General features: G+C 51.5%; 1 protein-coding gene across 1 annotated transcript in view; it reads left to right on the top strand.

Annotated features, from left to right (window-relative positions):
- Nucleotides 1-24,220, top strand: part of CAMK2A (calcium/calmodulin dependent protein kinase II alpha) — a gene marked incomplete at both ends in the record, with an annotated part of 58,865 nt that overhangs the window by 4,959 nt on the left and 29,686 nt on the right. Inside the window, 3 exons of the mRNA XM_084252785.1 lie at nt 10,045-10,139; nt 16,954-17,013; nt 23,604-23,658. Of these exons, the coding sequence (XP_084108911.1) occupies nt 10,045-10,139; nt 16,954-17,013; nt 23,604-23,658 (210 nt within the window). The remainder of the gene's footprint in view (nt 1-10,044; nt 10,140-16,953; nt 17,014-23,603; nt 23,659-24,220) is intronic.

The raw sequence follows: 24,220 nt of genomic DNA, 5'->3' as shown, positions 1-24,220 counted from the left end.
ACTCTCTCTGCCCTTCCCTCTCCTCCTTGCTCTGTGTCTTTCCAGGCCTGTCTCTGTGCCTCTCCTTCCTCCTCCCTCTCTTCTACGCATGCCACCCATGGTACCTTCTCTTCTGACCTTCTCTGGGGTGCTATAGGAGGCCTTCAACCCCAGGCCCTCCTGGCACAGTTCCAGACCATGCCCCAACGTGCAGAGTCCCAGCTGGGCGTTGGATCGGCACGGGGCATAGCTCTTTGTCAAGGCGTTGTCGTGGCTGTAAGCCCAGTGGGACTTCCTGTGCTGGAGAAGGTTAGGATCTTGGTATCTTGGGATAAATAAAAGGAGAAACATGGCTGTAATTCCTGCCTCCGTTTGTCAAGGATTCCTGGAACGCATACTCTGTTCCCAGCCCGAGGCTGGACCTGACATATAACATGAGGAAGGCTTGTATGTTTGCCCTCTTGGGGCCTGAGGCCCAATGGGAAGCTGACATTAATTAAATAATTTTAGGAATTACTACTAGAATGCAAGTAGTTAAAGGCTAGGAGCACAAACTTGGAGTTGTGAGAACTAACTTGGAGTTAGTTAGCTCTTTGAAATGAGGAAGTTATCAAGGAAGGCTCCCCTGTGGCGGTGGCATGAGGAGTTGGTGGCTAAGCAAGAGCTGACCAGAGGAGAGAGGGTGGAAGAGTGTTGCTGAGAGTGGGAACAGTGCAGGCAAAATCTCAGTGAAGTGTGTCTTTGATGGGACCTCTCAGCCTTGTGGGGACTGGGCTCCCCCACACTTCTTCCTGCTCAACCTGCCCACACCGGTTGGGGTCTGGGGCCTGGAAGGAATAATTAAAAGCCTATTGATTATCTAGAAGAGGGGACCAGGCAGGGTGGTAAAAGTCTGGAAGCCAAATCAAGTGAGAGAGGGTTGGGAGCCAGGAACACTTAGCAGGAGGAAGACAGGGTGCACCCTCTCCCCCAACGCTTCAGGGATGTCCTGGGGCTCCGGAGCAGAGAAAAGATTGCTTTGCATGGCCCTGAGGGTGGAGCAGAACTGAATAACAGGGAAGTGCATTTCAGCTCCACATAAGGAAGAACTTTCTAATGTCAGAACTGCCCCCGACTCCCAGATGCACTGGCCTCAGGACATGCCAGCACTCAGGCAGGACTTGCACTTCCATAGGTCTGTCTCACCCTGTGCCTTCGTTTCCTTCTGCCGACATCCCTGCCTCCTCCAGTAAGATGCTTTGGCACCAGCATGAAGTAGGAGATGATTTAGGGATCAGAATATCCTCCGTTCACTCAGAATGTCAGCTTGAGAAGAGATCCCTTGTCTTAGGGTGGGGAATTAAGGCTCAGAGAGGGCCAGACCTTGCCTGAGGCCACAGAGCCAAGAATCCTGTGGTCTAGGCTCTTTCCAGTCCATTTCTTGGCTCTCCTAATGTTGGAGCCTCTTTGATTTGAGGTAGCTTAGGGTCTTTGGAGGGGGGTGTGTGCATGGAGGCTGGACAAGAACCCTCGGAGGCTGGGGAGAAAGTGCCCCTCAGCATCTCTCCTGCTTTGCCTGTTCTGGTTCTGCCTCCAAACTGTGAATATTTTTCCTTTTTGCTTTTTGTAACCCATTCAAGAAAACCCATGCACAGCCCAAACAAGGAATATGTTGGAACTTCTGTTGGTTCAATGTTCCCTGCGGCAAACAGAATCTTCCGGTTCCCAGGCCTTCTGTGTCCCCCATGAGGCTTCTGCTGGGTTGGCATGGGGCAGGCCTGTGCAGTGGGGGTGGGGTGGGGGTGGGGTTTGGGACAGCTGGGAGACACTGCGTCCCTGCAGCATCTTCTGGAGCTGGGAAGTGGGCGACTACAGCAGGGACAGGGACGGGGGAAGGGGAAGGCGCAGCTCTGGTAAGAGGTCCTAGGATTTTCTGGCTGCAAAATGCTGTGGTTTGTGGGGTTCTAGCAGAGCTGCGGTGGTGAGCTGGGGGAAGAGAGGGGGAATGGGCAAAGGGAATCCTGAGCCCCAGCCCCTGTTCCTGTCTCTGATCTACTTTCCATTTGGTGACCTGCGAGTTGTTTTGTTATTAAGAAAGGGCTCCAATGCTTTAAAACGAATTAAGTAAAAAGAGAAGAAGAGAGAAGGCTTAAAATGACTGATGAACACTTGATTTCACAGATGGATAAACTGAGGCCCAAAAGGTGAAGGGATTTGCTGAAAGAATGCAGAGGTGGCATTATGGAAACTTGATATTCCTTTTGTTTCTGAATGAAGCAAACCCCAGCTTTTTAACTGTTTGGGGAGCCCTCAGAGACTCTCACAGGAGCTGTAGTCACTCTCTCAACAGGAAGTGATGTGTTATCCCACAGATGTCCTATCTGTGGACCCCAAGCCAGGGCCCCACCAGAGGACTATGGGAAAAAGCAATGCACAGTGAATCAGAACTCCCGGGCTTGAGGTCTTGGCCTTGGTTTCTTCTTCTGTGGAATGCGGAGAGGAGGGACTTTGAGGGTGAAATATGACTGTATCCCGGGTTCTGGTGCCGCCACCTGTGCCCCTCAGGCGGAGCTGCTCCTGCGGCCACCCAGCTCTTCCCATCTCCGACCAGACACCTTAAGTCCCCTGCTCTGGTCCCGGGCCCCTTGCCTTGCTCTATGCCTAGGGACCCACTCAGCTCCCTGGGTCCTCTCACAGATAGCAGGTCTGTCTGCATTTGGCTAGGAACTTTCTGAAATGGCCGGGTCCATCTCAGAGAGGTGGCATGCTTAGGAACCTTGAGGGGGAGTGGGGAGACCGGGGGAAGGGACTGCACTTTGAGTATGAATGTCCTGTCAAGTAGTGTCTAGGCAAGATGGTGGTAGCTTAAAATAGGGGATTGGAAGTCAAGAGCGGAGGGATTATAGACATGGACTTCAATCTTGAGCGATGGCCAGTGGGGCTCACCTTTGGCGAGGGCCTCCCAGAACCCTTTGTGAAGGTAGTGAAAAAGATGCAGCTTCTGCCCAGAACCATGCAGAGAGGAAGAATTTTATTACAGTCTTAAGTGTGTCCACAAATGCCCAGGACCTCCCCAGAGGCCCCGCAAATGGCCCTGACTGGAAGGGATGGAGGGAGAGTGGTAAGTGAAGGAAGAGTGGAGCGAGAAGGGGGAGCAGGTGTGGGGGGGCTAAGAGGAAGTGAAGCTCTGCTAGGAGGGTGCAGCTGCCCTGGAACAAAAGGGTGGTGCACCTTAGAGCTGGGTGCTCGGTGGGGCCATCCCACCCAAGGGGCAAGCCAGGCAGACTGGGCCCGATGAGGGCCTTCGGACTGGGAGGGGCACGGCGTAGGTGGGCCTGGCACCAGCATTTCTTCCATGGAGCCCGGGGGTGGGAGCCAGATTGTGGTGGGTTCATGGAGCGTGGGAGGTGGGAGAGGAGGCAGCGGATGTCGGACACTTGTTCTGGAAGTTTGGCAGCAAGGAAGGGAGGAAGGAAGTGGCCCAAGCTGCTGGGTCGAAAGAAAGGTTGTTGGTGTTTAATTAAAAAATTTCTTTAGGTGATTGTTTATTTTTCCAAGATGAGGGAGAGCTGGACATGCTCGAGGGAGTGGGGATGATGGGAAGATCCTAAAGACTGTCAGGAACCCCAACAAGCAGACCTCCAAGAATGCAGTGTGGAAGGAGAATTGGGGGATTATATTGCCCCCAGAGAGGCCCCCCCAACCAGTTTCTTTCTGCTGAGAACCAAGGGCCCACCTGGGCTCTGGGCTCCGGGTAGCTGGGGGAAGGGGGAGTTTTCTTAAGGGAACATTAGCAGTAACCAGTCTGGGGTAGCAAGAACTTCTTCCTCTCCCTCCATAGCACAGATCCCTCTCAAATAGCCGTAGGAGTGTGTGGGGCTGGGGCTCTTTATAGCCATCATTCAAATGGGGATGTGGAGGCACAAAGGATGAGTGAGCTGGTACCCAAGCTGGGTGAGAAACCAGGTCTTTCAACAACCCGTCTAATGCTCCTGGTGCTCTACCTGCTCCCATGCCAGCCTTGGGGTATTTCAGGTGAGGGTGGGGCACCCCTGTGGGCTGCCAGCCAACAACTCCCAGGACACACGCCTGCCAGGCAGCCGGGAAGCAATTTCCCAGCATGAATCTTGCTTTTCACGGCCCATTAGCACGTTCCCACACTCCCTGCCACCACGGACCCACTAGGCTGCACACTCTCCATCTGTCTGCTGGTGCTCAGGGTGCTTGGGGTACAGCCTCCCAGCCCACTCACACTAGGCCTACCTGGGGCAGGCTGATACGCCCTAAGGAGCAGCTCCCCCTCTCCAGAGCCCCTCTACAGTTTGGGGCCTCTCCAGTTTGCTCCTTCCCAAGCTTGGCAAACAAGGTCCATTTTATGTCTGATGATGCCAGCTGTTCCCATCACTTTCAGATAATGATACCCCAAAAAGGCATTGTTTCTTGAGTATTTACTCTACTCTGGGGACCGTGCTAAGCCCATGCCATACCTTATGATCTCATCCATTCCTTGAAGTGGCTACACAGGCTGGTGCTCCTCTTCCCGACATTTCGCAGGGCAGTATTTAGGTTTACAGAGGTTAACTTGTTAGGAAATAGGTTTACGGAGGTTAACTTGTTAGTGAGCAGCTGGGCCATCAGTCGGAGTTTGGTCGGCCTGGTCGGAGTGTATGCTCTGCCCACACAGAACTCGCTCTCCAACATGGAGTCACCAGCCACCGCAGACACATTGTTTCTCAGAGCAGACCCTGTCCCCTATGGTGGTCTCCAGAGGCTGCACTGGGTGGCCTAGCTGTGTAACAGGCTGACCATCCAGCATCACGCAATCACATGCTAGACATTCTCAGTGAGATTACTAACGATGCATTTCTCAGAATCTCTCCCCATCGTTCAGCAACACACGACTCTACAGCTACTGCAATGAAATAAAATTAAAAATTCTGTTTTTCATTCCCACTAGCCACATTTCAACTGTTCTACAGCCGTAGGAGGCCCATGGCTGGCATAGAATATCTCCATCAGCCCGGAAGTTATTGTTGGCCAGCTCTGTGTGGGATATTAAAGGGGAAAGGCTTCAGTATTCTTTAGCCTCATCCCCACCCCCACACCGCAGAAGAAGGAGCATCCTGAGCAAGACTACCCAGCATGGCTGAGGTCTGAGACTCCATCCCTGCTGTGTCTGTCTGTCCCTCTCTCTCTCTCTTTCACACACACCACTCCCTGCCCACATTCTGTGGCCATCTTGCTAACATGGCAACATACTTCATCCCCTGGGGGATGCACACAGGCTTTGTCACACGCAAATCTTCACAGCACTGCACACACACGGACACTGACCAGGCTGCTAACACACTCCTTTGGGAAGGCTAGTTTCTGTCCCCATTATATCTGGGGACACTACACCCTCTTTGCTTTTGCTCCCAGGACACTTTCATAGGCACCCCCAGGACCTACCCATGGGTATGGCCTACTCCCACAGGGCCCTCACATACAGGCCTCCCCCATTCCCCTTGACCCCCACGCCACCCTCCTATCCTGCCCTCCCCAGTGGGGCCTCCTCCCCGATCCTGGCCTGTCCTCTTTCCAAGCCCCTGCCCACCCACCCGCTGGCCACCTGCTCTGCCAAGGGCGAGGGAGGAGTGGGCTGGCTCCTCTGCTTGCCAAGGCTGCTGGGCTGTGGCCGCTTGCTCATGTAGGACAAGAGAGCAGAAACATGCCTTTTCAAACAAAAGAGAGCAAAACGAGGAAGTTGGTGCCGCAGGCTGACTGTCCTCACTCTCAGTTTTCCTGCACTCTCCTCTGTCCCTGATCCAGCCCTGTGAGCCTTCCCTGTTATGTGTGGCTGCATAGGTTGGAAAAAGGATTTCCGAGGGTTTCCCATTCCTATTTCTTATTGCTGCCCCCATGTCACAGGAAGAAACAGGTGATGTGCCAAGTTCAACAGCACAAGTTACCTGGGGGTGAGTCACAACTGGACCACGGGGCTTTGTGAACACAGACCCCTGCCTTGGCCCTGGCACTCACCTGCCTCTGCAGTGAGAACAAGTGCAGGCGACCTGGATTCTCGTCACAGCCTCATCAGGAACCTCCTGTGCCCTCGAGGCCTCAGTTTCCAGATCTGTTCAATGGGGAGCATAGGTCAAATGTTACAAGGTTGCTGCCAGGGCCAAGGAGGAGCTTAGTAGTGAGCAGATTTTGAAGGGAAGACACTTCAGGGTGTTGGGAGGTTGGTGTCCTCCAGATCAGTAGCTCTGAACTGGTTTTGATAAATTCCTCCCTCTGAGCACCTGCGGAAAGTTACTCATACTAGCCACAGAAAAGAATGCACAGACCCACATTCACAGGCACAGGCGGTCCTTCGAAGACAGCCTTGCAATCACCCCATCCAGGCCCCTGGTTAGGAACCTGGATTTCCACAAAAGCATGCATATGTTCCAAGGAAGAAGTTCAGCCAGGTGCCTTCTCATTCTGCATATGTGCCTCATAGTCGTCGGCCCTGAGGGGCAGAGCAGGTTCATGCGGCCTGTGGAACCCCATGTGTGCAGGCCCGTGTGACCGTCTTATCAGTGTGATATCTGGGCGGCGGGGGAGGGGGGAACATCTAGCCCAGATGCCTAGGAAACAGTGCCCTGGAGAGCAGGTAAATGAAAATTGATTCCCCAACCTGTGGTTCTGATTTGGTAGTTCTGGCCAGGACCTTAGAATGTGTATTTTAAAAAGATCTCCAGGGGATTCTGAAGCAGCCAGTATGTAACCATTGATATAAGTCCTTATCTAGAATGGAGTTTTGTTCTCTAGTGGAGAAATTACATCCCTCGCTCCAACCTTCACTTCCTCCCTTGATTCTTTTTTTTTTTTTTTTTAAAGATTTATTTATTTATTTATACAAGCACTAGGGGACAATCAGAAGCGCGGGAGGATGAGAGAATTCCCCAGAGCCAGAGCAGGGAACAGAACAGGCAGACTGACGATGTACACTGCTGAGGGGAGCAGTGGCGGCAGGAGATGTCTGCGCACCATGTGGGACCCTCTCCCGGAGGCCGGGGATCGAACCGGCACTGCAGAGGCTGCGGACAGCTTCGCAACTCAGCGCTCAACCGCTGCACCACTGCACCACTGGGGAGGCCCCCTCCCTTGATTCTTCACCCCCATCTCCTCACCTCCTTCCCTTCACCCCATATGAACGGAACTCAGCTCAGGACCAAGAGTGGGCTAGATGCTGGCAAGCAAGACCTGCTCTTGGAGCTGATAACCCCCCTTCTTCTCTGCACCTCCTCCCTGGAGTTCCCAGATCCTTCCCTAGAAGTGGCCACTTAAAATGTTTTTTGCCCTGGGCTTTTGGGATTCATTGCCTCCAGTTGCACAATCCTGCGTGGGCAGGTGAATGGGCACCTTGGAGAGACACCTTCCTCAGATACCTGTTCCTGTCCTAAGAGCCCTAACTGCAAATCCTTTCCCCTGTCTCATTTCAGTCCTTTCCATGGTCATTTAACCACTTCCTATTCCTGTAATGAACATATATTGAGGCTCCATTGGTAGCACTGGGGGCTTAGAGAAAAAGTTAAATCTGGGCCCTCAACAATTTGCTGCAGTGGAAGAAGCCAACCCTGGGTGAGCAGGCATAGACCTGGGCTGGATGGGGAGGAGCTGGGTGCTCTGGGAGCACACACGAGGGCTCTAAAACACAGATCTGCTTGGGAAGGTGACCCAGTCTTTTTTTTTTTTTTTAAGATTTATTTATTTATTTATACGAGACTGGGGTACAGGTCAGAAGCATGAGAGAGTGAGAGAATTCACCAGAGACAGAGTGGGGAGCAGAACAGGCAGACGGACTGAAGACACTGCTGAGGGGAGCAGCGGGTGAAGCAGGAGAGGTCTGCTGTGCCGTGTGGGTTTCTCCCTGGCCAGCGGGGAATCGAACTGGTGCTGCAGAGCCTGCAGGCAGATTTGCAGCACTGTGCTCAACCACCGGAGGAGGCCCTAAGGTGACCCAGCCTTGCTGCCTTCCTGCAGGGGATGTAGAGGTGGGAGATTTCCTCCTCCCACCCCCAGGGTCTGTCGCTGAGCAACAAATTTCGATTGCCCACGAATTCTGGCCTCTCCCCCTGCATGCTTGGGATGGGGATCAAAGTTTGGAGGAGAGGTGGTTGTGGCCTCATCAGGAACGTGGACACACTTTGGCAGGCCAGGAAGCGGCAGGCTTACATGGTGGAGAGAACGAAGAACCCATTAGCTGTGTGGCCTGAGCACTCAAAATCTTTGGCCCAGCTCTAGGCCTAACAACCAGAACCTGCATTTTCACAAGCCAACCCCCCCCCCCCCCCCCGGGGATGAGCATGCACATTGAGCTTGGGGAAGCCTGCCCAGGAGGCTTGCTTCCCTTCTTGCCTCAGCCTGTGGTTGGGGCAGTGGTGTGCTGGCTCCCTGGGGGTATCCTCTGTGATTTGAAGCCCTTGGCCCACACAGCCTTTGCGTCAGGGGCACAACATGGTGTGGACAAGCCAGATCCAGCCTCCAACTAGTTTTGTTTGACTTGACACTGTATTTAAATTTTTTTAATAAGTTGCCAGTATTTAAAAATTGGAAAATTTCATGTAAATATCCAGATTTCTGGCTTTTCTTAAAAAATTGCACAATCTGGAAATGGACCACCTTCCATGTGGCACCTGTCAGTATCTCCTGCAAGCAGTGAAGCTCACCACCCTTGCTCCAAGTTCTTTTCCAACCACTCATATTGTGAGTTTAAAATCCCAGGAGCATCTTAAAACGTGTGAAAAGATGCTCAGCCTCTCTCTTAAAACGAGAATTGTAAATCAAATCTGCACCCAGCCTCTCCACGTTCCACCTGTCCCCTAGCAAAGATAAGAAAGTTTAATAACACATTGTGTTGATAAGAGTGGAAGAATGGGGGCCTCTCCTGGTGGCACAGTGGTTGAGCGCTGGTCTGCGAAGCTGCCCACAGCCTCTGCAGCACCGGTTCGATACCCGGCCGCCGGCGAGGGTTCCACATAGTGGGCAGACCTCTCCTGCCGCCCGCTGCTCCCCTCAGCAGTATGCTTCATCAGTCTGCCTGTTCTGTTCCCTGCTCTGGCTCTGGTGAATTCTCTCACCCTCCCATGCTGCTGACTGTACTCAGTGCTAAATAAATCTTTAAAAAAAAATAAGAGTGGAAGAACGTTGTCCACTCTCACACGTGGAAGTGGAAGGTGGTGCCACCTCTAAAACGAATAATCTCCTGTTGTCTAACAGAATTGCCAAGCAATGCCTACTTTTTGGCCAAATGACACCAGTTCTAGAAGTTTATCCACAGACACTTACACACCTGGGAGACATAATTCTAATGCACATGTGTAAGTTAATCATCGCAGCCCTGCTTGTAATAGTTACAGATTGAAACTAAGCTAAATTTTTAGGTAAATTATGCAAATAATTTTTGTATATGTGACATGCAAATATTATCTAATGAGGAGATCCTTATGTTGTAGCATGGAAGGAGATCTCCAGAATATTTTTTTTTATTTATTTTTTTTTTCAAAGGTGAAGAGAATGAATAGAATATTGACTGTAAAGGGAGGATAGGAGTGGGGACCACCTGGTGGGGGGATTCTTTGGGTAGGGAGATGCAGGTGTGAGGCTTTGTGGGAACATGTCTGAGGGGAGATGCTCTAGGATCTGGTAGCACTGTGTCTGAAGAGGGGGCCTCAGAGACAGAGAGTCAGGGGTACAGAGGTGGGAGGGAGTCTTCTCTACCTACATTTTTATATCTTTTGAACTTTGAAATGTGTCCATGTGTCACCTAGCCAAATAAGAAAGAACTGAAAACTTTCAGGGTTCTGGGATTTTAGCACAACATGATTTTATTGTTTTGTAACTGGTGAACCTAAATTATTACTAATTATGACAGTGCTGGAAGTCCATCTCTCATGAAGCCCAGTGCATGAAGTTCACCTCCATGCTTCACCCCCATGAACTCCAGCAGCCCAGATGGAGGGGACCCTCCCTGACACAGCAGCTGCATGGGCTCCGAATTCTCCTGGCCATACAGACCTTGGGGTCTCTCTCACCCTCATGCCTTCTCTGTCCTCCCAGGGGAGCCTTCTCAGTGGTACGCAGGTGTGTGAAGGTGCTGGCCGGCCAGGAGTATGCTGCCAAGATCATCAACACCAAGAAGCTCTCAGCCAGAGGTATGCGGGGATCCAGGCCTGGTGTACCCTGGGGGCTTCTTCCCTTTACCTCCCACCACCCTTTGGGTTAGAACCAGGACCTGCTTTTCTCCCTGGGTGATGCTGCTGGAAAGGTGGGGGTTCTTCTTCTGCAGGTAGTGTGGAAACAGACCCCACCATTTTCCTTCCTTTATGAATCTAGCCTGGAGGCCACAGCCACTCCCATGGGCAGTCACTCTTCTCCCCACCCAACTGGAACCTAAAAATTGCCAGTGGCCCTTTCTGTCCCTGCTCTTTTGCCATGACCCTTTGCCTCTGAATGCCCTCGCCTGGATCCTCACAAGCTTGGCTCTTTCTCCACCTCCAATTCCCCGGCCAATGCCACACCCCAAGTCTAAGGAGGTCATCCTCACTTTGCATCTCTCATAACTGTTTGCTTCCTTTGTGACTTTTCCCCAGTTGGGCTTAACCCATTTTCTGGTTTGGTTCCTTATTTGACATCTGATAAGTGTAAGCTTCAAGAGGGTGCAGAAAGATCTCATTTGTGACCCAGCACCTAGGACAGCGCCCGGAACCTCCAAGGAGCCAGCTGTGTCCTGGAGACTCCTGGCACATGGCATCGCCACAGGCGACTCTTTGGCCCCTAATGTGTCCCCAAGACAGTGGTTCCCAAACCGGTCCCCATACCGAGTTCCGTGGAGAGCTTCAAAATCCCTTGGTGCCTGGGCTCCTGCCCCAGGGGTTGTGGTTAGTTGGGACTGTGACCTGGGTTCTGGAAAGGATTCTCAAGTCTTGGAAGTGTTCCGAGACCTATAGAGAGCTCAGAAGAGCTCACCAGATTATTAGAAATGCAAATTCTTGAGCCATACTCTAGGCTTAAGGAATCAGAATCTGTGTTTTCACAAGATACGCAGGTGATTGGTAGAGACATTAAAACTTAGGAAGTCTTTGCAGGAGACTTGCTTCTTGCCCTTCACATGTGGTTAGGGTGATCTTGGGGGTGACCCGAGGCAGCCTGCAAGGATGGGCCATCATCAAACATCTATTCTCCACTCTGAACGCTGCTGCCTTGGGGATCACCTGGTGGGGGGCTTCTGTTGGGTGCGGTGAAGCAGGTGTAGGCGATGCAGCCCTTGGCTTGCGTGGTGGGAGATGCAGTGTGGGGGCTTTCTTGTCCAGGTGTCTGCTTGGCACAGGCCTCAGATGAGGCTGGGCTGGGGCCCAGCAGGTGTGGGGTTCATACAACTGCTACACGGTGTTCACGCAGTGCCCCACAGGCCTCCCAGCAGGATCCATGTTGGACGTATGTTGCTGCCTTTCATCTCTGGCTCTGTTGCCAGGAGCCTAGCATTTTCTCCTAGTTACCCAACTCCCCCATAGGCAGCCTAGCATCATGCTAGGAGTAGAGGCTCGGCAGAAGGGGAGAGAGCAGGGCTTCTGAGTGGCACACAGTCTGAACAAAAGCTGATGTGGAAGGCCCAGAGCCAGGGCCAGGCAGCCACGGATACCGGGGCAGGTGTGGAAGGAGGAGGATGAGGGATCTCTCCTCCAGATGCCACTCTGCTGGGACCAGTGGTCGTGTGGAGCCCTCTCTGAGCTTTGTGTCTTCAGGGACTAGGGGTGAGGTCCCAATCTCTGAGATTCAGTGGGGACAGGACTAGAGCCACAACTTGGGATGATGGGTTGAGGTTGTCCCAGGTTGAAGGACCTGAGGAGGGGTTCATGGAGCAGTTCACCACAGAAGGGACATTGCCTTTTTTTCTGGGAGGTGACTCAGCACTCCTGGGACAGCATAGAGTCAAGGAGTGACCCTCCTAGCCCCTCTCTGGAGACCTGTGGAGCTTTTGGCCTCCTGGGAGGCAGGTGGCTCAGGCTCAGGTGCGCTTAGAAGGTGGGGATGGGAGCCTCTCAGGGGAAACTTCCTGAAAATTTTCTCCCCAGTGGGAAGGGAGGAGCAGCACTTCTTTAGCAGGTTTCTTTGTCACCCTGGGTGCCCCGGGGAGGGGAGAGGTTTGATGATGGACATTGGGCAACACACTCTAAGCTTTTCCCTGGCACTCGAGGGTGACTTCAGCAGTTCAAGGCAAGAGCCCTGGGGCGTCTGACTGTCCCTCCCAGGAGCCACATTTCCCCTGCCCCATGCACCTGGCCTCTTTAGTGAGTGGTTCCCAAATGCAGGAGAGATTTTTTAATTTGTATTTTTAAACTTGTCTTTAAAATAAAAACTTCATAACATAAACAATTCAAAGAAACCAGAAAGATGAATTGAGAAGTAAAAATTGTGCCGCTCCCAATCCCAGCCAAATCTCCTTGGTTGTCTTTCAAAAACACAGCTACCAAGTTCCTAGGCAGGACTCGGGCACACACACACAGAGGACTCAGGGACACCGTGGGGTATTGGCGGGGTGCAGCCCAAAGTGACTGGCATGGAGGAAGCATCCTCGCAGACTGTCCTGCTCACCTCAAGGGCTGAGGGTCACTTCCAAGGCTCCCTGGAGAGCATTCAGGGGACACCAGGTGGAAAGGACGGTGTGACCTTAGTTAGTCTGCCCTTGAGTGTCAAGTCCATATGAGAGACCAAAGGTGTCTCTTTGGTGAAAAGGTCCCAGGTCAACTTCATTTCCCCCTTCTACCCCATCTTTCTCTCAATCTCTGCCAGTCACTCTGGGTCCTTTCTCCAGCACCCTAGCCCCGGGAACCCCTGTTGAGCCCTATGGAAGGCGAGGCCATTTCCTGTCCCCTGGCTCCTGGGCCTCCAATCAGAACCCACTCTCCCTGGCTTGTTGCAGTCACTTCCCTCCGCTGGCAGAGCCCCACAGGCCACCCCATTGCTCACCATACTGCCCTTCTCCACTTTGCCTCATTCTGCGCTCCCCCCCCCCCCCCACACTCCCAGCACTGTTTGGTTCCAGGAGATTTACCCCTGAGTTTCCACCCACCTCTGCCTGCTGAACTCTGGGCAAGGATGACCTCCTTACCCCCAACGCCCTGGAGGGTGGAGGTGTCCCTGCTCCCAGGGAGGGCAGAACAAGGCTTAAAGGTGTCATCATGCACATTGGGGGCAACCCTTCCACGGCCCAGGTAGGAGGCTGGATGGATTGATTTCTCATTTAATTATTAGAATTGGAGGTGTTATAATGTGGTAATTATGAACATGGATTGAAATCCTAGCTCTGCTGCTTCTTAGCAAAAGGACCTTTGACAAGCTGCTTTGTGACTCTGCCAAGCCTGGGAACATGGCAGCCACTGACAGACAGGGTCTTGCACCACTGCAGCTGTCGTCTAAGGTTTAGGAGACTGAAAAGAACTTTAAGTACCAATAAACTGAGTAGATTCAGAAAGCAAGAGGGTGATGGGGAAGGGATAGAGCAGGAGTGACACTCAGAAAAGTCAGGTGGGGAAGCTTTCTGAGGTGGTGACTTTTTGTTGAACCTCCCTGAGAAGGCAGCAGCTACTGGAAAACCCAGGAGGAGAAATGTTCAGGCCACAGGCATGGCAGATGCAAAGGCCCTGAGGTGGGAGGGGGCTTGTGTGCCTGAGGCCAGAAAGGAGTCCAATGTGGCTGAGTGTCAGGCTATAACAGGGTCTTGTTGACTGTGGTGAGGTGTTTGGATGGAATTACACATACAGTTGGCCTTCCATATCCATGGCTCTGCTTCTGTGTGTGCAACCAACTGCAGATTGAAAATTCACAGTGCTGCATAGCTGCCCTGCCAGCATTTGGGCTTGACTGAACATGGACAGATTTTTAAAATTGCCATTATTCCCTAAACCATGTAGTGTAACAACTATTTATTTAACATTTATATTGTATTAAGTGTCATAATATAGAGATGGTTTAGACCATAAGTGAGGTTGTAGGTCAGTTATATGAAAATATTGCCCCATTTTATATAAGGAACTGGAGTACCTGTGGGTTTTGGTATTCGTGGGGGGTCCTGAAACAATCCCCTATGGAACCTGAGGACTGAGTATACACTGGGAAGCTGTGGGAGCATCTAAAGCCAGAAATAACAGAATCTAATTTGCATTTTTTAAAGAAAGAGTTCTGTGGCTGCCAGAACCTATTGGGGAGTGCCCAGGAATGGGTCCTCAGGGCTCTGAGTTCTTGTAAACTCTGATTCTGATAAAGGAAGTGCTCCTTTATCACAGGGTCTTAGTTTCCCCCTCTTCACAGCAGAGCACGACCCCAGATGTTCCTCCATTTCTTGAGGTTTCCTGCATATTACAAAATGAAGCTTTTCAGACTTAACAAAAATTATTGTATATTGTGTATGTTTGCATGCAACAAATTCATGCTTTTAGCAGCAGCACAATCATCTTGTACTGTGCATAAGGTGATTGTAAGATGTATGAAAATCATAAGTCCTGGCATTTCCAGCAGTGAAACCTGGAGTCAGGTCCAAGTTTGAAGTTGTAAGACCCACATTTTCTTCTCTCAGTCCTCTCAGTGTGACTCGGTCCTGGATTGCTGTAAATGGAGAAGACATCAGAATTCTGGATTTGGGCCTCCGCCCCTGGAAGTCTGGGCCAGAGGGTCCCGGTCCCCTCTGATAGGCCCAGCTTTCATCAGCCTGCTCTCTGGTTCTGCTGGGGAGGAGACAGGGTGCAAATCCAGGGGAGGATCCAGTCTCCATCAGCCCATTTGAAGGGGATCCTCCTCCTCCTCCTCCACCCAGGAGTTTGCCTCCACACCCTGAAGAATGTAGAAGAAGACAGGCAGAGAGGGGAAGCCAGGGGATTGCCCCCCCCGCCCTGGACTTGCTGCCCCTCCCCTAGTCTGCAGCCCCTCTTCAGTTGGACAGTGGGGCTTACACTCTATAGAAACAGGATTGGACTTAATTGCTTTGCTAATGGAAAAGCCACATGTCAGCACTGATATTGGCTTCTGCAGCCCTTGGAGGATGACCAGCAATTGCTCCAAGGGAGGAGGTTGGAGGAGGGGAGCAGGCTGCCTGGGACGGGTGCTGAATCTTTCTCCATCGTCATCACCCTCCCTGGTCCTGCCTGCTCTGGAAGGGCCATTTGGAGACCGGGGTCCTAGTTCTGGCTGGGTCCTTAAGTGTCATGTGACCGCCTGTCTGTATGTCCTGGTCTTCCTGTTCAGGAGTTGTGGCAGGCGGAGGTGATGTCAGGCCGTGGGGAGCAGTGTAGTCCAGGCTTCACAATCCACCCCTGGAGTCTGACTGTCTGGGTGCAAAGTGTGGCTGCGCTGCTCCCCACAGGGGTGACTTGGGGCAAGGTTCATAACCTCTCTGAACCCCTCTCTTAACCTCTCTTTCCCTATAAAACCAGAATAGTGATAGCACCTCCTTCAAAGGGTTGCTGTAAGGATTTGAAATTCTTAGAAAGTTCCCTGCTCAGTGCCTGGCACATGGTTGACTTTTGACATTTGTTAATGGTTCTTTTTGAACTATTGTTTTTTTTTTAATTTTTTTGGTAAGATTTATTTATTTATGCAAGAACCGGGGTATAGGCCAGATGCACGGGAGGGTGAGAGGATTCACCAGAGTGTGGAACAGAACAGGCAGACTGATGAAATACACTGCTGAGGGGAGCAGCAGGCAAGGCAGGAGAGGTCTGCCGCACCACGTGGGACCCTCGCTGGCTGGCCAGGATTGAACCCGCGCTGCAGAGGCTGCTGACAGCTTCACAATGCTGCTCTCAACTGCCTGCACCACCAGGGGAGGCCCTGAACTATTTGGTTTTCAAAATTAAAGCATTAGCTACCCAATTGTGAGAAAAGCACCAAAAAGGGAATTGGAACATGCAATGTCAACTCTAACTCTGCCTCCTTTGAGGTCTCAACTTGCCCATCTTTTAAATGGGGGCAGCAACCTACAGCCTAGAGTTGCTGGGAGGACCGAATGTTGTCAGGGGTGACTGTGTTCCTGGCAGCTCGAGACAGGTAGTAGATCCTGAAGGAGACCTCTCTCCCAAGTGGGAGACCCAGACACTGGAAAAAAGTTTTGGAAAGGAGGTGTGAGAACTCCTGGTAAGCCCTGAGGCTGCCAAGTGTTAGTTCTACCCTTTTGAGGCTGTGTCCCACCCCAAGGAGGTGGCTTCTGAGAATTAATGCCGTTCTCTTCTCCTGCAGAGAATACCTCCCAAAGAAATGTCTGTTCATCCAATTGTCATTCTTTCATGCTGTTATTTCTAGAGAACTTAGTCTGTGCCAGGCATTTGGAGAGTGCCAGCAATGCAGCAGAGATCAAGACCTCATTATCCTGGAGGACAGAGATCTCCAGGAGATGGAGTAGGCCCGAGGCCTCTCCAAGCAGCCTGGAAGGGCAGCAGCTCAAGATGGGTGGGAGTGAGTGATGGGTGGGGCCCGATAACCAGTGGCTGTGAAGTTGAGAGGGAGTATTTCGGCCAAGATACTGGCATATGCCCTAAGCAAAGGGTTGAGCGGGGGATGCCAGGAGAAGTGAAATGGGCATTCAGTCTGCCTGCAGTGTAGTGTAAGGTCAGGGCTGGAGAAGGGGTGGCCGGAGTCTGACCCGGGGGCATTCCAGGCTGCTTGGAGCATGGTCCTTATACATGAAGGGGCTCAGAGATGCCCCTCATTTGAGAATCCTGAAAATCAATGCTCAGAGAAAGCAAGAAACTTCTGAGTCATCACAATCTAGGCCTCTCCCACTTCCCTGTTCCCCTCTGCTTTCCCGAGGAACCCAGAGGCCCCTGCTGCAAGTTGAGATTTTCCAGAGCCCAAGAGCTGCCGAGAGGTGGTCCTGAAAGGCTGTGCAGAGGCATAGATTGGGGGGTTTGGGGGGTAGTGATGGGGTGGGGAGAGTTCCTCTGTCATCTGGGACTCACCTGGGTGTCTGTGTTTCAGATCACCAGAAGCTGGAACGTGAAGCCCGCATCTGCCGCCTGCTGAAGCACCCCAATATTGGTGAGCCTGGGGGCGATGATTGGGAGTGCAGGGTGGAGCTAGACTGCCCCTCCTCAACATGGTGGGTGTTTGCGGGGGGTGGGGGGAGCTGCTCTCTTCTCTGGTGATGGCAGCAATAGAAGTGGGAAAGGGGGTGTCTTTAATGGTTTCCACATTCTTCAGAGACCAGCTTGGTTGGGGGGAAGGTGAAGAAGGGGCCCTTCCTCCCTGCCCACGCTGCCAACAGCCTCCTTCAGAAAAGCTGTTTCAGGAAAAGTCCCGAAGCTCTGAGAGAGATGAAAATAGGACAAGCTTGGCCTTGACTGGCGCAGCCCACTCCCCAAGCCCACCCCCATGCTGAGTCAGCCTGGCGCTGTGGCCCCGCCCACCTGCCTGGACCTGTGGCCCACCTGCTCGTCCAAAGCAAGCTCTGAGGTGGCCCTGCCCCAGGGGCAAAGGAGACACAAACAGCCTTTGAAGGCTGGGGCCAGAGCAGGCTGGGACAGGCCCTGAAATAGCATTCTGGGCCTGACCCTCTCTGTGCCCCCCACAACTGGGGGCCGTGTCCCTGCCATCAGAGTCTGATGTCATGGGGGGAGTGAGGTTCTAGTGTTCTGTCAGAGAATGGCTGTGTGACTTTGGGCAGTTGCACTTGAGCCGTACTCCCCCATCTTCACAAGGAGAGGGCTGTCTGGATCCCCTGCACATCTTGTCATGGAGGCCAACTCAGTGGTTCTGGGTGGGGCTGAGAGTTTGCTTGCCTTTCTAACTTGTTCTGAGGCCACACCCAGGCTGCTGGCTCACAGACCACACTTAGGGAGCAAGGTCTAGGTGCTCCCTAAGGAATATTCCAAGTCTGACAGTCATCCCGCCTTCTCCCCTGGGAGGGCTGCATCTTTTTGTGCCCAGAGCCCGGAGGGTTAACTCTCTTGCTGGAGAGAAGCTTCTTCATCTGCTATTTATACCCAGAAATCACCTCCCCTTCCCTGTGCCTGGGAAGAGAAGCAGAGCAGTACAAACAGCAGTGGAGGCTCCAGGACCAGAATCAGAGAAGGGTAGTCAGGCAGTTGGGCTGAGGGACCCTGGTCGGACCCCCGCTGTGTGGCCTTGGGCAGTTCCTTCCTCTTCTGGGCCTCCAACTTCACAATGGCATATAGAGGGGGTTGTGAGTGATTTGTGACTATAAAATCCCATGGGTCTTATAGAGGATGTTGACTGGGAAGAAGGAGACAGGGTTGTGTGTGCGCGTGTGTGGCGTGTGTGTGCATGTGTGCGCGTGCGCACACGCTGCACAGTTGAAGCTGTCTCAGGTCAACTCTGCCTCCTCCCCTTTCCACCTCCTTCTCCCTCTCATTCCCAGCTAAAATGGGCTCTGGGGCTCATAGGCCACAGCTCAAACCCTGGGTTTGCTGTTTATTGCTGTGTGAGCCTGGGCATGTTGCTTAGCCACTCTGAAAAGCAATGTTCTCATTGGGGAATTGGAAATGATACCTACCTCATATGATTGTGATGATTAAATAAAGTGGCAGTCTTAAAAGAAATACTTTATTGCCATTAAACTTTCCCTTTACTCCAAATCTACACCTTCCTGCAGAACATCTTACCTGAAGATTTATCCTCTTGCTCGAAATGATGATTAACATTCCTCTGAACCATCTAGATTTTGGGTCATTAGTTTTTAGCACTGTATATATAATAGCGTGGTTAAGAAAATGGACTTTACAGTCAGGATCTTCTGGGTTCAAATCCCTGCTCTGCCGTTTACTAGATGTTTAAGTATGATTACCTCTCTGAAATGGGAATTATCATGCTCCCATGAACTGTTGGGAGGGCTAAAAGAGATATAGTAAGTAAAACACACAGCACTAACCTGACACACGATAAAATCTCAAACATCTTCATCATCTTCATCATCATCTCCATTATGTTCATCATCATCTTCATCATCTCCATCATCTCCATCATCACTGCGTCATTTTCTCCTTCATTTATTCACCTCATGCTAGGGGCAACTGAAGCCCCACCACATGCTGTGTGTTCAATGTGTATGTACAAAATTAGGATGGGGGTGGGGCAGAGTTCACAGCCAGATCAGGGAAACCCTCAGAAGAAGCTGGAGCTGTGCTAGCTCTGGAAGGGCCCTTTGGGGGGGCCACCTCATGATCCCCCAAGCATCTCACTTCAACATAGGCTGTAATTTGCCCAAAGAAGTGCAGCAGCACAGAAAGAAGTACAGCATATGAGCAGAGGTGAGTCTGTGCCTGGAGGATCTAAACTGAGACCTCTTCAGGCCACCACCGGCCAATGCAGCCAAGGTGGTGGTTTGCTGCCTACCTGTGACTGCCCGCCTCACCCCAGGGGACTAAGTTGGGGGGGGGTTCCAGGCTCAGCACAGGTGGGGTCAATGGTGCTTACTAAGTGCTTCCTTCCTAGATCCTGCCTGGGAGAGGACAGCACTCTCCTGCTGCACCACTGTCACCTGCTGATGGGGCAGGCCCCCAAGGCCACATAATAACCTGAGCCTTTAGTGGATGATTTGGGACAGGCATGAAAAGGGAGATTGGTGAATGATAAAGATGACAATATCTTCATTTGTTAAGTTCTTCCTGGTGTCAGGCACTGCATCAAGTGCCTAATGAATAGCAATGACATGAATCCCACAGCAATCTAGTGGGACCAGCATGGCTGCTGCCAGCGAAGGCTCAGAAAGGTTACATAATTCACCTGGTGTTACACAGTGGGGAAGCGGTGGAGGCAGGAGGCACATGCTGCATGGGCTCCAGAGCCCGTGTTCTCAGTCAGTCTCTGTTGCTCCAAGTGGACATCAGATGTGTGCTGTCTCGGGGGTACATGAATAGGGGAACAAACACCAATTTTCAACTTACAAGAAAAAAACGATAACTGTTGGAAATATGACAGGATTGTCAGAAGTTACTGAATCCAGTTACATAAATGAAAACCAGGTTACAGATTAGTTTATTATATGACAATATATTAAAAAGGCAAAGAGTGGCCGTGTAACTCACCGGCACAGATGCTCCAGTCTTTCCACCAGGAGGCAGGGCCAGCACACAGCCCATGGCCTGGGAAGCCTCCTTTCCTCCAGGCCTCCAGGCTGAGCTTTTCCTCAGGGCAGCTCCACTGAAGGGAGGGGCGGCTTAGTGTGTAGAGAGCACAGAAAGAAGTCCTGTCTCCTGGTTCATGATCAGTCATCTTTTGGGGGTAGACACTGACTCCAGGCGGGTCCTGAAATCCAGCCCATGTCTCCTCGCCAGGCTGCTCAATGGGACAGCCTCTTGTAAGCAGCTCACAGCAACATCTGAGCTAGAGTTGGACTTGAAGAACTCCCACGCCAATTCTGTCCATTTCCCTATACCTCGAGTCCCTCTTTATTTATTTTTTATTTTTTTAAATATTTATTTATTTATTTATACAAGAACCCGGGTACAGGCCAGATGTGCAGGACGGTGAGAGGATTCACCAGAGACAGAGTGGGGAGCAGAACAGGCAGATTGACTGCAAAACACTGCTGAGGGGAGCAGCGGTGAGACGGGAAAGGTCTGTCGCGCCATGTGGGTTGCTCTGCGCCTGGTGGGGATCAAACTGGCACTGCCGAGGAGGCTGCGGACAGCTTCATAGCGCTGTGCTCAATTGCCTGCGCCACCAGAGAGGCCCTCCTGAGTCCCTCTTTAAAGCAGCAGAGTCTCCTGGTCAGAGGGTGAATCTGGACCTCAATGTTTTTGGAACTCCTCCCAAAATGCTGTTGACCTACTTCTAAATGCCCTTCCTGAGATGATTCTGACTATAGCCTGGCTTCTTAGAGCTTCTCACACCTGAGAAAGGGAAGTGAAAATCTCACATGCCTGCCTGGAGAGGGCAGATGGAAAGGAATCCTCTCCCCAGGAGTCTACTTGGAGAAAGGTAGGGAGAGGAAAGTTCTTAGAGCACTAATAATGCAAGATTATTATAAATAAAGGAGAACACAAATAATTTTTTAAAGATTTATTTATTTATTTATGCATACAAGAGCTGGGGTGCAGGACAGAGGTGCAAGGGGTGAGGGGATTCACCAGAAACAGAGGGGGGAACAGAACAGGCAGACTGACTGAAATACATTGCTGAGGGGAGCAGCGGGTGAGACAGGAGAGGTCTGCTGGGTCATGTGGGAAGCTCCCTGGCCGGGGATCAAATTCGTGCTGCAGTAGCTACAGATTGCTTCATAGTGCTGACGCTTATCCCCTTGAGCTACCAGGGGGGCCCAAGGCAAGTAATTTTAAAGGTATCTCTTGCGACAGTGTCTGGAGCTTCTGCACATATGATGTCTTTGCTCAGAATTTCTAGAAGCAGAGCCTGAGGTAGGGATTCAGTGCTGCTCATGATTACTGAGGGTGTGCTCTCAGCAGAGACAGTAGGGACAAGGTGATGCAATGTGGAGAAGGAGCAAGAGCCAGGGTTGTATGTGTGTGTGTGTTTGTGTGTGTCTGCACATCAAGTCTAACTTCGACCTGATCCCAGAATGGGAGGTGCAGTGGGGAGGCCTTTACTGCATAAATCCTGCCTCAGGGTTGTCCTTCCTTAAGGCAAAGAAACTTGCCCCTCACAACAACCCTGACCTCCCATGCTACGCAGGCATGGCTGACGGCTTCAAGTCACCTTGTGGGCAAGGCAGATCCACCAGTGACAGTTCCCCAGAGAAGGGGCCACTATGAGCCACTGTAAGCAGCCACAGCTGCGGGTGGCTGCAGGAACTTGCTAAGGGGGTCTGGGCAAGGCAGCAATATAGGGTGGGCAGATTCTGCACACAGAAAATACAGGACACCCCTGAGATGTTTAAAATTAAACTGGCATTTGCTTTGAAATGCATTAAAAATTAAAACAGACTAATGGATGGAGGAAAGATTAGAAATGCTGTGAAGCAAGAGTTAAAAACAAGACTGTTAGAAGGAAATGGGTACATGGGTGTTCACGTGACAGTGTGTTTGAAATTTTTTTTAAGATTCATTTTATCTATTTATGCGTACAAGACCTGGGTGTAGGCCAGAGGTGTGGGGGTAAAAGGGTTACAGAGTGGGGAACAGAACAGGCAGATCTACTAAAATACACCGCTGAGGGGAGCAGCAGGTAAGACAGGAGAGGTCTGCCATGCCATGTGGGTCAGCTCCCTGGCAGGGAATTGAACTCATGTTGCAGTGGCTTAGGGATGGCCTTGATAGTGCTGAGACTTAACCCCTGCACCACCAGGGAGGCCCTGGTGTGAAATTTTTTTATAAAAAGATGACAACCTTTTTATAAAAATTTGACAAAAATGAAAGTAGGATTGATTATACTATATGTACTCTTAGGAAACTAGTTTTGCTTTAAGATTTAATGTAGCATTTTCTCATTTATATAGACCATTCCTGGAGAATTAAAAAAATGAATGTAATCTGTGTCCTCTTCTTCCTCTGTCTCTGATTCCCATCTCTTCTCCCCAGAGGCACCCACTTTGGGGTATTTGATGCCTGCTTCTCCAAACTTCATGTGCAGAAGTGAGAGCATCAAGCAATTTGGGGAGCTCAATATTGAGTCAAAAATACCTCCCCATGACCATCATTCAGATGACACTAGGGCTTACAATGAAAAGGGAAGGAAGTCTCCTCCACAACCTCTACTCCCCCTTCCCAAGGGCACCCCAAGCGACATCTCTGTATCCTTCCAGACAGACTTTGCCATATACAAGTTTAAACATGGCCTTTAAAAACAGCACTAGAACACTGTTTTGCACTTTGTGTGTGTTTTTTTTTTTTTTTTTTTTTTTTGCCAAACATAATTTCGAGATGATTCCTAACCCGCGGATCTGTAGCTGCCGCATTATCTGAACAGCTGTGTCATTTTCCATTGTGCGATGCAGCACGATTCTCCCAGCCCACACCGGCTCTGGGGACATTTTTAGGTTGTGGCTGGAAGGATGTGACCCTGTGCTGGGAGAACTTGCCCGTGGCTTCCAGGGTTTGGGCCTCAGAGTTGGCCCCAGGCCTCAGGCCCTTTCTTTAATTTTGGGAAAGGGCCTGGGAGCTCCTGGGAGCTTTGCCTGTGTTTTTGGTAAATGAGGGATGAAGAGATGACAGCTTCTCAGCATGCCAGGACTCAGGGTCCACTGCCGCCTCTGTCCTCTCCTCAGAGCTAGAGGCTGAGCAGGGGTCTCGGCTCAGGGCCAGCGCTGAGTAAACACCAACTGTGGGCCTCAGGGACCTCTCCCAGCAGCATGCAAGCCCAGGATCCTCATATTTAGTCCAGCCAAGGAAAGTGACCCCAGCAAGGGAGGCCTCTTGCCCGAAGCAAGGGGCAAAGACTTCAGCCAAGGCTCTTTCCAAGATGCCGACTTGCCCAGCAAGGGGGTGGACAGTTGGAGAGGAAAGGGGCCCAACTGTCCAGAACAGGGTGTGTTCTCCTGGAGACAGGCCTCTTCAGGTGATGCCTGAGGTCTGTGAGCCCTAGTGCTGTCAAAGCACTGGTGCCTAGCTCATGCCCAGCGATTCTGTGGGAATTGGGCCTATGGGCTGCTACAGGGGTGAGGAGGGTGGAGGTGGGAGCAGTGTGCGTCATGTAACTGTTGCCTCACCCCCTCACAGTCCGGCTCCATGACAGCATCTCTGAGGAGGGGCACCACTACTTGATCTTCGACCTGTGAGTTTGGCCCCCTCTGGGGTGTGCAGTGGGGGCCAGGGGGTTTGTGCAGGAGTGAACTTGCTTGGTCTCTGGGCCTGAAGGGGCCCAAATGCTCCCTGGGAGGGCCTATTCCCTCTCATGAAACAGTTTCCCAAGTGAGTTAGTCCTGCCAACTGAGGGTTTTTTCCCGAAACACCCGCAAACACATTTAACTTCCATCTTCGTCTATTTAGCTTTGTTCCTATTTGTGGCCAGTGACGCTGGTTTTCCATTCCTAGTGGTGATGTAAAATTTCCTTTTGGAATAAATTTAAAGTTTGTAAAACCAGTTGACTGAATGAAAAGCAATAACAAAATGATTGGCCTCAGTGGTCCCTGGATTGGCAGGCAGCCTTGGCAACGACGCTGGCCTCGTCTGTAAAAAATAGCCCCTGAGATGTCATTGATGGGGGAGGTGAGGTGTGGGCGGGGAGGGGGGGCAAAAGGGACTAGATGGGAAATCTCTGTACCTGCTGTTCAATTTGCTTTGAAGTTAAAAAATAAAGTCTATTACAAAATGACAATAAGCCCTGCCCTCAGGC

The sequence above is a fragment of the Talpa europaea genome, assembly GCF_964194135.1.
Source record: "Talpa europaea genome assembly, chromosome: 13".
Classification (NCBI taxonomy): Eukaryota; Metazoa; Chordata; class Mammalia; order Eulipotyphla; family Talpidae; genus Talpa; species Talpa europaea.
This window is presented reverse-complemented; position numbering and strand designations above follow the sequence as displayed.